This window comes from Larimichthys crocea, chromosome XVII (assembly GCF_000972845.2).
Source record: "Larimichthys crocea isolate SSNF chromosome XVII, L_crocea_2.0, whole genome shotgun sequence".
Classification (NCBI taxonomy): Eukaryota; Metazoa; Chordata; class Actinopteri; family Sciaenidae; genus Larimichthys; species Larimichthys crocea.
The window spans coordinates 24,320,609-24,335,684 of NC_040027.1; the positions used below are offsets into that span (position 1 = coordinate 24,320,609).

The following is a 15,076-nucleotide window of genomic DNA, read 5'->3' on the forward strand; positions in this document are numbered from 1 at the left end:
ATATTATAGAAGCGTGTGTAGACGCGTCCATGTGTGCGTGCGTGTACTCAAAGATGCTCCTGTTATAACACGCTCCAACCCACACATACCTCGCGCCCGCTGCCTCCGCGCTCCGTGCGCTCATGGGGAGTCTGCTCTCACATGAAGTTGCATCACCTCGCTTGATTTCCTTGTTCTCCCGTCGCTTTTAAAGTCCATCATTAACGGGATTAAACAGCTGAGATTTTGGAGAGATGGAACTGGATGGTTTGAGGCGATATTTCCCGGTCTCCTCGCCTGATTGGACCTGGGAAAGATGATGTCAGACGACCGCATGCGCCCCGGATTGGAGAGAGCGGAGTAAACAAAGCCGCGAGGAGGAGGAGGAGAGGTCTCCACATCTCCAGACAGTCCGACCGACACACCGAATCCGACTTTACGCACAGGAGAGGGCGGCCCCGGCGGCGCGTACTCATCTGCTAAAGGCTGAAAGTAAAACACTGACAGTCCCACTTTAATGGGTGACGCGCTAAAAAGACTTTTGGAAAAGCTAACGGGAAACTTACCATCGTCTTTAAATCCGGACGCTGTGCAGTTTTCTCGTTTGTGTAAGAGAATGATTCCCTAACTCAGCGCGCAACTGTTCGAAAGTATCGAAGGAATCACTCGTAGGTGTTCTGCGGTATTTATTCTCTTCTGCGCGCAGATGCAATTATGAAATTAAATTAGTGAAGTTAAATTAGATCAGGCTATGCAGCCCTGCCTTTGGGAGACAGTCGGAATCGTTTGAATCAGGCTTCATATTCAGAGCATGGCCCGATAATCGGAAGACAGACAGAGAGAGAAAAGGGTGTGAAATTAAAAACTAGAAAAGACATTTGGGACACTTTGAGGCGTGTTTGTGGGAACGTCTGCCTCTCACGTCCAGGTGTCCCGCCGAGCGGTGCGGAGTCTCCAGCTCAGGCCGGCAGCGCTGACATGCTGCCCAAAGTCGAGACTGAATCCCTGGGACTCACTCGATCGTATGGGGAACAAGGGCACATGCCAAGGAATATGCAAGGTAAGAACTGCCATTCATTTTCATCTCTTAAGACTACAAAGCAGATTCGTACGCTTCCAGTGAACTCCATTTACGGAGCGTTATCGGGCTGAGAGTCCTCAGTGCGTACCTCAGTACCACCAAAACTTTTGAACACGTTTATATCCAACACGTTTCTGCGGGCAGTGTAGCCTAATGATGGTGCCTGTCACTACAGTATGTTACTGAATGATGAACGTGTTCAATTACCAAACAAATGAAGGTGAGTTTACGCCCATTTTTGGATTGTAAATTTGAATGATTTGGGGCATATGTCTCTGTCACCTTCTCTCAATCTTTACTCTAATATAATAACCATGGTGTGAATGCAGATCAAACTTTGGGACATTATTCCCAGGTTTGGCTTGTGACCAAACAATGATTGTACACAGCTGTCACTCACGCTGGAAGTGTGCGGGCGCCTGGTGCGTAATAAAAACGGTGAGACAGAGCAGATATCTGTGCACTAACTCATATTCAGAACTGACTCGTGATTTTGTCGGAATCCAAAGAGTTGTTACGGCGGTTGTTGACAATTTATCAAAAAGATAAATAACTGCAGAGCTTAAGCATAGAGATTTGATTTATTGACTGATCTCGGGCCAGTAAACTTTGTCCAAATTCTGGTTTAATTTATACTTATAGATAGACTTTTTTAAATGGCTGTAAATCTGTGGCAAATAAATAAAAAGTCATTTATATTTTATCTTCCTAACAAACGTCTGTTCGGTCATTTTTAAAAGACCGAGTTTAAATTTTGGGTCCATTTTCAAAATCGGGCTAAACAAAATTAAAATATTGTTTTTCATGATTTATGATTTATTTAATATTTTTTTGTCTATTTTATTTTTCCATTTCACCAATGATATCAAGGATTTAGAGAATATATTCTATTGATATTTCAATGTGTGAAATTCAGTTTATGATTTGCAAAATGTGCAGCTTTCATTGAGAGAGAGAGAGAAAAAAAACATTTTCACATTGGGCATATTTATTAAAATTCCCCTCCGGTATATATTAAAATATTCTTTTCATTTATCTGATTCCAGAAAGTACACATGAAACAACGAAAATTTGAAACGTGAGTTTATCTAATGCCAAGATAAACTCACGCATCCCCCTCGTGTCATCTCACAGCAATACAAACGGGCAATCAATTAGCCCGGTCCTGCTTTATGAGACTCTGATAACATACACTCACAAGACGAGGAGTGGCTTGTTTGAGAGCCCGTTATCTACTTTTACGGAGAGCTAAAATCAAGGTAGCCCGGCCGGAAAGAGAGTTTCTCTCTGGATCATCAGCGTTTTCCACAAATGTTAAAGCTTTCTTTTTTTTTGGTTTTTGATTTTTTTTTTTTTTTTGGAAATTGCATGAGCAAGTAGCCGTCAAGGTGAGAACCAGCAGGTGAGAGAGACTGTTAACCGGTGTGTCTCCAAAGCATTGCACACACTGTGTTTGCGCTTGTTTAAGAAACATGGGTGCAATTTTCCTACATGTTTACACAAGAAAGTCTGTTTATATTTTACAATGCAGACATAATCCAGGTCCTTATGCTGTGACAATTCCTTAAAAATGTAAACTCATAGTTTATATAGTAACAAGCAGAGCAGCAGCGCAGTGATTGTTCAAAATTTAAGAGAAAAAATATCCCCTAAAACCCAGAAAGACAAATTTCCGAGTGGTGCTAATTATTTTTCTATTTACCACCATCTTATCCATTGGATAAGTTCAACCGATGCGCCGTGCTTCTCCTAAAAATGCGCACAAATCCCGCAGCTATCGTGCGTCATGAGAGCAGGGCCCTTCAAATCTTCTCCTTCGTGCGCTTTAACGCAGAAGAAATGTGGGGACACGGAGTTTACTCATGAGCTTCTGTGGAAAAACCGGCAGCTCGGTGGAACTTGTTGCTTCAGCTGGAATATGCAGCGCGGCATCCCAGCAGGGCAACGCGTTAACAAACCAGAAATCATGTCTAATTAAAAGGTCTAAGTGAGCAGCTGAGTGGGTTTTGAAGTAGAGCAGTAATATGTCAAGGCCTTTGGAAGGCGTCTAAGTTGACAAAATATTTCCACTTTAACAGCCACATCCACTGAGGTTTTCCTGTTTGATCCTGGCTGCTTTTTTTATGATTAGAGCCATAAATGCTTTTGTAACTGTTGTAAATGTCAGCTTGGCTGTTTGCTTAGCGCTGTCACACAGTCTTATCAATGCAGGTATTCCTAATATGCAAGGTAAAGTGGGGCAATAATATATGAATCGTTTGAATCTTAAAAAAAAAACAAAAAAAACGCAAATGTTGTTAGGTTTTACTCTTTTCTAAAATTGATTTTAAATAAATAATTGGAACCACATTCTCCTGTCTTTGTGTACCCCCCGGTCATAATAAGGTTACTTTGGAAACAAGAGAACTTATCATGTCAAAATTAAATTGAAGACTCAGAAAATGGACTAGTTTTTCTTTCCAGCGCATTCAGAAAGTCACAAAAATGTTGCACCACTAAAACCAGTGCAAGAAACTAAAGCAATCGATTTAAAGCAATGCGAGTTATTCGAGAGAGAGAAATGATGTTAGTTCAAGTTGGTTTTGGGTGTTTTTTTTGTTTTTCATTTTTTTTCTCTCTCTCTCTCTTCGCCTGCAGAGATAAGGGCTTCTCTGTGTGTCTTCATTTGTCTGTGGGCGGTAACATTTTCTCCTCCAATCCTTAACTCTAATCTCTCCATTTCCCCCAGCGATTTCACGACTTAGATACATGCATATTTATGAGGCGCACTTTCATGCGCTTTTTGTGTGTGTGTGTGTGTGTGTGTGTGTTTTTTTTTTTTTGGCTCCTGTCTGCAATGCAGAAGAGAAGGCGGTAACAAGGAGAAATAAATGCTTGCGTCCTTTTAACTTTATTCCAAAATCGACCATTCATCGTCTTCACCTCCTAAGATTAAACCTCTAAAAGTCCGACAGAACTTCAAAAAAAAAAAAAATCTCATTCGCTTACGTAGCGTGGTTCCCCGTGGTTCATCTTGATGGATGCAAGTGGGCTTTTGGAAAAGAGATTGCTCAGCACTGAAATAGAATTCTCTCTGTGTGTCCGTCTCTCATCCGCAGCACACCAGATAAAAATGATGGACTACTCATATGACGAAGACTTGGACGAGATGTGTCCCGTGTGCGGAGACAAGGTTTCAGGATATCACTACGGACTTCTGACCTGCGAGAGCTGCAAGGTTAGTGCTCCCATTCTCCCCAGTGGAAAACCATGACACTGTTACAACAGCAGTCATACAAAAAGTTCTCTTATAGTGCTTTGATAGCTCATATTATCCTAGTGTCTCCATTTTTTTTTAGTTTTTTTTTCTTAGTTTCTTTTTTAATGTTATTATTATTATTATTATTATTATTATTATTATTATTATTATTATTATGCTCCTGTGCATGAGTGTCTGTCAGTGTGAGGTTTACAGTGGCTGAACATGGTCTGACTCTATTGTTATCATCTGTGTGTGTGTGTGTGTGTGTGTGTTCACACTCTTCACTATAGTGCAGATGTGGTATTGGTATTTTTACTTACTTTAGTATCATTAGTTTCCTTGAATGTTGCAGGTACGGCCACATTTGCATTGTGCAATTCAAAAATACATTCCATCTATAAACACTCTGGCTCTTATGTTTCTTTGAGGCCGCTTTATTTTAGTGTATTAACCTCCCTGTTCCTCTGTGGAGACGCTTTTTTTTTTCCACCATAAGTATTAAGCCAGCATTCTTCTCCAGAGTGTAATTGTACAGTAAAAATGCAATTACTCATCATTAACATTACAGGAAAACCAAAGAGGCAGAGGGTCCAATATTGTCGGGACAAGTGATCTAACAAACTGTGTCAGGGGGCTTTGTAAAGTGGTGAACGGCTTGGCAAAGAAACAGTGATTCGAAAGCATGCAAAGGGTTTTTTGTCATTTTTGCAATCACCAAACACACGCAGGAGGTGGGGGACGAGGAGTCAACCCAGGAAGCAAATACTGCCTCTGTTTGTACAAGCTTTGTATCCTACCGTCCAAAACTCTCATCACAAGTTCATTAAGAGAGCAGCAGGACTGTGTGGTCGCAGAATGTTTCCACACACGGGTTATTAACGAGGCCGCTGCAAAGCAAACTGTTGCTGCTATTAATTTGAGTTCAGTCAGCAACCTGTTTGTCTCTTTCTGCCTCTTTTCATGAGTCTCCTCAACACCGAGCTAATAGGCATTGCCCACGTTTTTTTGTTAGCCCAGTAAAGCTGTCAGCACAAAATGAAGCTAAGACAAATGTCTCTGTGTTAACACTATTCAGTGTAAAATTGCAGCTTGCAGTATTGATGCCGCAGCACACATTTCTTGTCTATGTGGTCATTATTCAAAGCAGATGTTATAGATTTTATCCAATATTATTGACCTTGAGATGCTCAGCTCTTGCTTGAAGGGAGACGTCAGTGGCATCTCTGCTGCATTTCAGCCTCAGCGCGGGCTTTTCCCACTTTAGATAATGTGTGTGCATTTGTGTGTGTGTCTGTGTGTGTGCATGCAGGATGCAGATGAAGAGGTCTTATATAAAGTGTTGCATATCCTTGTGGACACATGAATAATATTGATGATTACCTGAAGCTTATCATTGATTATCTTTAAAATGCATGCAGTCTATTCAGTAAAAGTATGATTGTCAGGGTTGGAATGATGTATCACTTTGTTGACATTTTTCAGGTTATTATTTGGATTAAATATTCCAGTGCAGTGCAGTCTATCACAAGTGTAATGGAGTTTCTTTTCAGCCACAGCTGTATAAAAACTCGAAAAAACCAGCAGTTAAATTTTATTCTTAGTTTTATTTTAAAATAAAAAAAATACCTCAGTTTCCGTTTTTGTTACATGCTATCAGAAGAGTCACATTTTCCAACTTTGTGGTATGAAGTTTTGGAAATGCTTCAAAATTTCTAGCAAATATTCAGATGGAATCCTCCTTTATTTGCAAGTATCCTCTACTACTTCCATGCATCCTCTCGGGCCAACCTCTGCCTATAGCCTTCACCCCCAAAAATGCAGTTTATTCATGTCAGTCGGTTTGCCTGGGTTGCCAGTTTTAGGCTGAGGAACAGACCCACCCACACACACACACACATGCAGAAAGAGAGAAAGAGGAATAACACAAGTAAAGATTCCTTAACCCCCTCATAATCCTACCACCTCCCCAAACACACACGTACACACTCACACACACACACACACACACACACACACACACACACACACCCTGTATTCACAGACAGTGTTAGTTCATACTACACCCCAGCACACATAAAGTAAACATGGTACCACATCATACCTGTTGGAATAACAACAACAAGCTGAAACGGGCATCATGGTCCTCATTGTACACAAACAGGCTCAATCCCTGCACGCTTCATTTTGGGAAGAGTGAGCTGAGACAGCAGAAGCAGAAAAAATCTTAAGAAGGTCAAGAGTCAGAGCCAAAGTGCACAGTGGACATATGAAAAAAATATATAAGATCTGCAGAAGTTAAAGGAAAAATAATATGGCAAAGCAAGCTGAGGTCAAAGGGATTGTTGTTATTTCAAAGTTAGACAGGACGCATTGCAAGTAAAGAGCATGGGAGACAGGGATCAGAGGAGACAAAGTGGTGATGTGAATTATATTTTTCCTGCTTCTTTGATGGACTTGCTGGCCAGCACTGACATGTAGTAAAAGCAGTTTCCTGGTTGCTCGTTTTGTGCAGAGCGAGTGCAGTTTTTCAGGTTGGAATTCCAAGGTCAGGAATGCCCAGCTGCGTAGATAATTGGTCAAATTAAAATTGGACATTACTTAAATGAATCGCTTGTGCCAACTTTACAGCATACAGTTTCAGATTATGGTGATCATTTTAGATTTTATGTTAATTTGTGACACTTTTTGGGGCAAATGAGAAACTTTGCTGTTTTTAATGGCAACAGAAACAAAAGTTGCTGGTAGGAATCCAAAAAATGAGTCCTGGCGAGTGTTTGGTTCTTGGTTCTCTTGGTTAGAACTGCCGGTCAAATGAAAGATTTTCATTTAAATGTTGTCCGCTTAATCTCCAGACGTGATATTGTGTGGTTTCTAAAGCAAGCTACAATCCAGTTTGCTTCAGATATTTATAGCACACGCTGTGCACTAAATGGAAAATTGGAGAGAAAGTTCTCTCTGAAACATGGATTTTTTAGCACTGAGAAGTCGATAATCCAAAACCGAGTAGTGGATTTTTTTTCTCTCTCTCTTTGGATGGATCAGGCAATGCAGATTGTCAATTAAATTTGTGTTTGGTGAGATATTGACAGCAGCACGTTCTTTTTTATTTTTATTTTTTTTTAAAAGACTAGGTTTAAGGATTCTCCTCCTAGGTTATGGATCTAGAATACGTTAATACCATCTTCGCATCGTTTGATTTTCACTGCTGCTGCTTATAATTAATTCCACGTTGCAGGTATGAATCTCTGTAATCCCGGAACTGTGAATTATGGATATAATTTATTGGATCTTTTGGACTCCTGTGCTCATATATTTCAATAATTAAGTAGAGAGCTGAAAAGATGCTTTCCCTCGTAAATTCAAGAGTCTTTACGTGAATAGGGAATATTGAAAATAGAAAAGTAATTTTCAGGATTTATAAAGGATTTATAAAGTATTATAATACAGTAAAACACTAAGGATTTCTGTTTTGCTTATTTGTTCAAAGCAGAATAAACTGACGCACTGCTTGTGATGTAACTTTATAATTAAAATCCAAAAATATTTCAGATATTCAGATTTTAACATTATGAGAAAACCTTTTTAAAAATTCCTTTCTTTGTATAAAAGTGTGTATTCATGCCATGCTTTGTATTCTGTATATGTGTGTCCATAAAACATCACAGCATCAATTGGAGCAAAGTTTTCAAAACTTCACTGTGTGTGTGTGAGAGTATCCATTAAGCCTGTCCCCCTCCATCTGTCTGGGAGTGTGAATGGGCCAATTACCGTCGCATTGCAGGGGTCAAGCAGGTTGACGTCTTAATTGGTTCTCTCCGTAGGGCTTCTTCAAGCGCACCGTCCAGAACAACAAGCGCTACACATGTATAGAGAACCAGAGCTGCCAGATTGACAAGACCCAGAGGAAGCGATGCCCGTACTGCCGTTTCCAAAAGTGCCTCACCGTCGGCATGAAGCTAGAAGGTACGGCAACATGTTTACATTTTTACACTTGATGTGTTTGGCTTATGGCAGAATGAAGTTTTGCTGTTTTGCTTGTGTACTTCAATGTGTTTCCAGCTTAAACATAAGGTTACAATGAGATATAACCCAGGGAGAGATGCAACAATGGATGAGTAGTAGATAATGTGGGGCTGTCAAAAGTTTGGGTTTCTTGAAAACAGATGAAGAGGACACAGTTTTTACATAAAGGAGAAAAGATTTCCAGTCCAATTATATCGGCCTGGCCACTGGCATTTCAATGTCTTGCTCAAGGGACTGAAGTTCATTTTACACAACATAAAAATACGAATAAGTCCTATTAGAAAATGTCCCCTGTGAGTGATATATTATTTTATATTATGTTATTGTTATTTTACTGTTAGGTAGTGGAACTGGAGCTAATTTTAACTATTTTATTTACTGTTGGGTAATTTAATCTATAACAGTGCATTACATTGTTTAAACTAATCAAATGCAAAGTGACTACTTTAGTAACGAACGTTGTCAATTAAATCTAGTGGAGTAAAAAGTGCCATATTTCTCTCTGAACTGTTGTAGAGTAGAAGTATAATGTAGACTAGAAGAGGAAATACTCAAGTACTTGTGCAGAATTTGAGTAAGTGTACTTAGTTACATTCCATCACTGCCACACAGCTGCCAAACGCACTAGACAGCCTGCAGGCTCACTTCCACCACAAGTCTTTAAAAATTATATTTGATTCTGGGAGAATGTTTATCTTTTTTATAGTGCACATACAGTACTGTTTATTCTGTACGATTTCATGAATAGTTTACCACAGATTTTGTCTATTCTGGGGTTTCACTGTAAACACCTCTCACTAAAATATGATCTAGAACTTACAGTACACATCTGCAGTAGTGGAAAAGCAGATCCAGGCAGTGTTATTGCTTTCTGCGTGCTGCATCATATATTTTTCAAGATTTGATGCCTGTTTGCAATTACTTTCACAGAAAGTTGGGGAGGGAAAAATTATAACATGGAGCAGCTAAAATTGGAGGTTGACTGCTTCTGGACATCCACAGAGGTGTCTTAAAAAGTTCTAGTGAAATGACACAGCTAGTCTTTTTCCATTTATTCACGACTGAATACAGTTAATCGTAGCACATTAATTTTTGTGGAAACTCGGAGTGAAAATATTCATCCAAGAACAATTTGTACATTACAAATAGTTTCCTTCCAAATTGAGATGTCCAACGTTTAAAAAAGGTTAATACCTGTTCTGACATAATGATTGCCTGTATGAAAGGGGAAGATTATATTTATTTTAACATTTAACAATGAATATCTCAGTAACATCTGTTCTAGAAAACGTAAACCACGAACTTTGCGGAGTGAAATCTTTCTTTTCTACCACAGTGTTGAAATCCAGCATTGCTTATTGGTATTTTAGATGGGGTCAGGGGGAGTTGGGGGGTATCTGGTAGCTGTTTTGCACTTAAACTTGCCAGACAGAGTAATAGATAAAATATTAAACTTGGCGGCAGGGCGAGAATGGTAATGATGATACTTTTGGCCGGCTGTTTCGAGGTCTCTTTGTTTAATTTGAACGAAGCTCAGAAGCTTGTTCAAACATGTCTATAGAGAAGTGACAGGACGGCAGGGCAAGACACATTCTACCGATGTTCAAAGATAATATTTAAAGTCAACTATTTTTCCACGCGAGTTAACAAGCCCTATTCTGAAATCACTAATTTTGGAGTGAATAAAGTGACCTGAAGGTCACGTTTCAATAAACGTGATTTAAAATTCAAACACTAAAGGTAATGTATAGTGTATAATTTGTTGACCATGAGGTTAACTTACAGCGTTGTTGTCAACATACGGCGAATTGTTCGACTTTGTGCGGTCTTTTAATAAGAGCAGGTGTTCCTATTCATAGTTTCAGTGTAATATTGAAAGAAAATTCTTCACACATTTGTAATTTAAACCAAATTAAAAATCCCATGCCTACTGAAATGATCACATTCAATTGAGAAGACTTAATGTGTTAAAGAAATAAGACCCTGAGAGGGTAAAAGTAAAGACAGACTAACTAAAATTCCTGAGGCTTCTTCTCCCTTTAACTGCCACATGAGGTGTAATTAATTGCTGTTAATTGTGAATGGCCGCTGGGCAAAATGTCCCAGCCTGTCATTTTCTGGCTGACATGGGTGGGGAGGGAAGTAGCGTTTGATTTGTTTTGCTAGAGGTAGTTTTCAGCTCAGGGGCAAGATGGGCCCTGCCGCCCTCTGTCAGGGTCCAGAAGCTCCAGTGGGCGACTCCTGCAAAAAGCAGTGAAGACGTCCTATACAGAATGCCTGACACCCCTCAGCACACACACACACTATACTGCCTGGTAAACACATACATATATTCATGAGAAGTCCAAAAAGGTGCTTGGAAGGCCACAGGCAAGAAGGAGAATCTGTCATTTGATCTCAAACAAAAATGTGTGTACAATAGCAGTGAATGAGGAAAGGAGGTTTGGGGTCATGTGCTTTGTTATTGCAATCTTTTCATTCCATTACACAGCAGCTTGCAGCAACATGTGAATTTGGGATATTGAGTGGAAACCAAATGTGGACCGAAAATGTGAGGGAAACTTTAAAGTTAACTCTAACTATATGTTTGGACTGTTTATTTTTACAGTTCAGTGTGCTTCCTGTTTGCTGAAGTACAGTTTTAAGCCAGGGTGAGAGCCGTAAAGAAGTCTGTGTTTGTAGTCTGTGTTTGGTAATGTTTCAGCGTTGAGGTGAACGACGTGAAAGAGGCAGACGGGCACATATCAGGGTGACCGTGCTGTTATGTGTCTCTAACCCCATCCCAATACTATGAGATAAGTCGTATTATCTTGAGCTGATTACAAAATGAAAACAGTTCAACTTTGGTGACGTTTATCTTTGCATAAGGAAAGAAAGTGCAGAGGCATATCATATTCTCCTCTGAACAGGATAAGTAGCTTACCTCTGACCCAGTTTGTAACATTCAAAAATATGTTTTCCAAAATAAAAGAACTTCTTTCTTGTTTATGCATCAATGTGAGAGTTAAGAGCAGCTTAAAGTTAATCTGAATATGATTGTGAACTTAAATTTAATTTTACTAATCCTATCGCTTATCATGCAATTATAAGAAAAAAGTTAAATAAATAAAAATAGTCTTATTTTTATTTTATTGTTTATATTAATTTGCCTGTTTAATTTATGAATTCATCTTAACGAGTTACTGTAAAGGGCAAGGTCATTTCATATACACCCGAAAAGGTGATGGCAGCCACATTGAACCACACACACGCCGAGCTACTGTGTAAAAATCCTTTGCTTTTTGATATGCAGTGTAGCGTCTCAGCCAGCGTTGACTCATTGAGAAAAAAGAAAAGCAAAAAAGAAAAAAAAAAAGAAAAAGCCACATCCCACTAAGGTTTGACCCATTAGCACGTCACTCACTAAAGCTGATGAAGCGTGCCGTATCTGAACAGCTCCCAGTGGTATGATTTTCTTTTTATGCTCGCTGGAAGATGCCTTGCATCATATGCTTCACTGAGCTGCCTAATATCTCCTTCACTTATGTAACATCTTAAAGACAGAGCGTAACAGAGGTGTTTGTGATACTTTCGAGTTCGACACTCTGTTTCCACTGTGTTACTGCTATTAAATGAAGCAGAAGTTACATAATGTTTCAAAAGCCTGTAACAGCATGCAACTTTTGCCATCCACTGATAAAATGCTGAATATGCCAAATTATGCTTTTTGTTTTGATTTGGATTCAAAGCTGAACAGCCAGCAGTCTCTTATTTCAACCAAAATGTGTGTTTTTAAAAAAAACAAATATCTCATTTTCCTTTTCATTTTGTTAATGCAGTTATCCCTCGTCAAATCTTTATAAATGAAATACGACAAATACATAGAGCCATTCAGCAGAAATTAGCGACACCATCTGAGTGTTTATATATTCCTCTCTATCTCTCTCTCTCTCTCTCTCTCCCTCTGCCTCCACTTTTTATTTCCTCCCTGTCTCCATCTTTCTCGCTCTGATTTGTCTTCCATCAGCCTCCCAGTACCTGCAGTTGGAAGCCAGGGAGCTGTCCCATTACTTATGCATAGGTATCATAGGTATTCATGTGTGTGCATGGGATAGGGCGCATCCGGAGCAGGGGCCGGGGCACCGACATGACAAACAGGGTGTCAGCAAGGCTCCGCGGGACCCATTAATATGCCGCTGGCCGACAGGGATCTTCACCTACGCGCGCTTAATATTCCTGTATATTAAACAACCATAAATCAGAGGATATAAGCACTGAGGGCTGTGTGTGTGTGTGTGTGATATGCTTCAGTGTGTTAGGGTGTGCATAGAAATTGTGTGCGTGTGTGTGTGTGTGAAGGATGCTGTTGTGTGTATGTTTGTTTGTGTTTGTACATGTTTGAGATGGTGTGTACACGGGGTACTGGATACTTTTGGGGAAAGAGGAACAGGGTTTTTTGTTGGGTCAGTTTGTGAATTTATGGATGCGTCTGTGCCCGAGTGTGTTTTTGAGTGGACGTGCTCTCAGACAGTAAGTCAGGGGAATTCAGAGTGGAAGACAGCGTCAGCCTTTTAGCCTCTCTGCCTGGCTTTAGCCCCAAAGCCTCACTGCTAACCCACAATATCCCCCAACTTAGATCCTTTTCACACTAATAGAAGTTCCTTCTCATATATTCAAACTGTGTTTTTCTTCCTTGTGATGTTTCTTCTTCATATATATTAATTTTTTTCTCTTGCACCCTTTGGTTCACAGTTATATATTTTTTTCCTACGCCAAGCACTAGCTGCACTTTCCAGACAACTCCTGTCAATCAAGCCGCGTGTGCGGCGCTGTAGTCTTGCATTTCTGTTGCATTTCTGTAGGGGTGGCTGTCTTGTTTGCTTGCTCAGCAATGGTGGCTGTCACTGTCATGCTAACTAGTCAATTTGTGTTGTTTATGCCAAACAAACCACAAACATCAAACACATCATTTTCTTGGCACCACAGAAAGACCTACCAGAGAGTTCGAGTTTGTAACAGACACTCTGCAAGCTTTTACGAAAGGGAAATTCAATTACGGCTATGTTTTTATAACATATACAATTTTTTTTTTTTTTTTTTTTCTTGGCATGACAACATTTACAAATTACTACCTTAAAAGCAGCTGCTTTTTTTGGACATGATCTTAACCCTCTAAAGTTGCAGGGACATATGATAACTTTGTCATCATAAGCTAACGGTAACGGTGCAGGGTCTAACCCATTAACATCTCTCCACCGCAGTCAGTCAAACACACACACACACACACACACACATTCATCTTCTCACACACACACACGCATACACTGTCCTCCCCTCTTCCCCTCCCCCCCTTCCATATTAATCTGTGTTACATGCATGCAAATCGCCCTTGTTTAATTAGAAAGAATCTGTGTGTGTGTGTCTATGTGTGCGTGTGTTAGTGAGACCCCCCCCTCCGCATCCTGATATTCATGATGCGATGTGGGTCCCTGGGTCCGAGAGCAGGCGTGAAGGCAGTGAGGGCCTAATTTTGTTTTCCCAGAAGGGCCAACTATTAGTTTCTCAGCTCATTAATTACGCTGTTGTGGAGAAATCATTAATAGTTAAAGCCACTCTACAATAATGTATAATAGATACATTTGACGGCTCCTGATTTCTTCTTTTTTTTTTTCCCCCTTTGATGTATGATCAATTTTTCAACGGTCATGATAATCCCAGAGCCTGGGTAAGTGGGCACTGGAATTGACCTCAAGCATGTTGGGAAATGGTTGTGTGTGCGTGTGAGTTAGATCGCTGTATGAATTACATACAGTTTGAGCTGTCGGGGGCTCTGCAAGGTGGCGGCGTGTCTGGCTTGCTTCCAGGACCAGTGTGTGATGCTTTCTGTGTTAGCCGGTGTGTGTTTGCGTGTGTGTGTTTTCTTTAAAAATGTATGAAAAAGAGTCAGCATGTGGGTGTGGGTGTATGTGTTTGTATGTGTGTGTGTGTGTCTCACGCTCAGATCAGTGACAGACACTTTTTGTGACGGAGGTCATTAAAATCACTCCCAAGGCAGCTCGGAGTGTGTGTGTGTGTGTGTGTGTGTGTGTGTGTGTGTGTGTGTGTGTGTGTGTGCCCATTCTCTCCACCAAACTCAAACCAACCACCCCGCCCCCTCCACACCCCCTCTTCAATTTTCTTCTTCTGTTCTTTCATTCATCCATCAAGACATGATGAGCTGGAGTGGACCAAGGCTGACAGGCCATGCTATCTGTATGATCAGGGCTAATCTATGTGCATTTATTTACATATACAGCTAAATATGTGGGTTTCCTAAGTGAATACAATAAATATAAGTCTATAATAAAATACAGTATTGGTATTAATAAGTGTTGTGTAGTCTCCCAGACATCCGTTAGCTCGTTGCACGCTGGGCTCGGCCAGCCTCGTCAGAGTAAGAGGTAATTAAGTATGAATAATTAACACCAGCGGCCCCCGACTGGGAGACAGCAGAGCAGCTTCCCCATGGCAGCAGTTGGCCAGATCACACATGATCCTCGTAGCGGTCCACTTTGTGCCCGGCTTGTTCATTAGAAATACCCATGGCACAGACTCGTTGTGATCCTCACCACAGGACCCTGCACCGAGGGGCGAGGCAGGGGGCATTCGGTTCATCGGGGAGAAAAAACAAAAACCCAATTTATTTATTGTTAGCCTTTTGTAGCCTTTTGGGTTTTGTAAAGAAACATATTTTGGAGTTTGTAGATCTTGCATAATCATGCACTATTTTAAAG

The 15,076-nt window shown here is 40.3% G+C and overlaps 1 protein-coding gene across 1 annotated transcript in view; it reads left to right on the forward strand.

Moving 5' to 3' along the window:
• The first annotated feature begins 377 nt into the window (after positions 1-377).
• Positions 378-15,076, forward strand: part of nr5a2 (nuclear receptor subfamily 5, group A, member 2) — a 66,072-nt gene continuing 51,373 nt past the window's right edge. Inside the window, exons 1-3 of the mRNA XM_010742275.3 lie at positions 378-1,039; positions 4,159-4,277; positions 8,123-8,264. Of these exons, the coding sequence (XP_010740577.1) occupies positions 958-1,039; positions 4,159-4,277; positions 8,123-8,264 (343 nt within the window). The 5' untranslated portion in view covers positions 378-957. The remainder of the gene's footprint in view (positions 1,040-4,158; positions 4,278-8,122; positions 8,265-15,076) is intronic.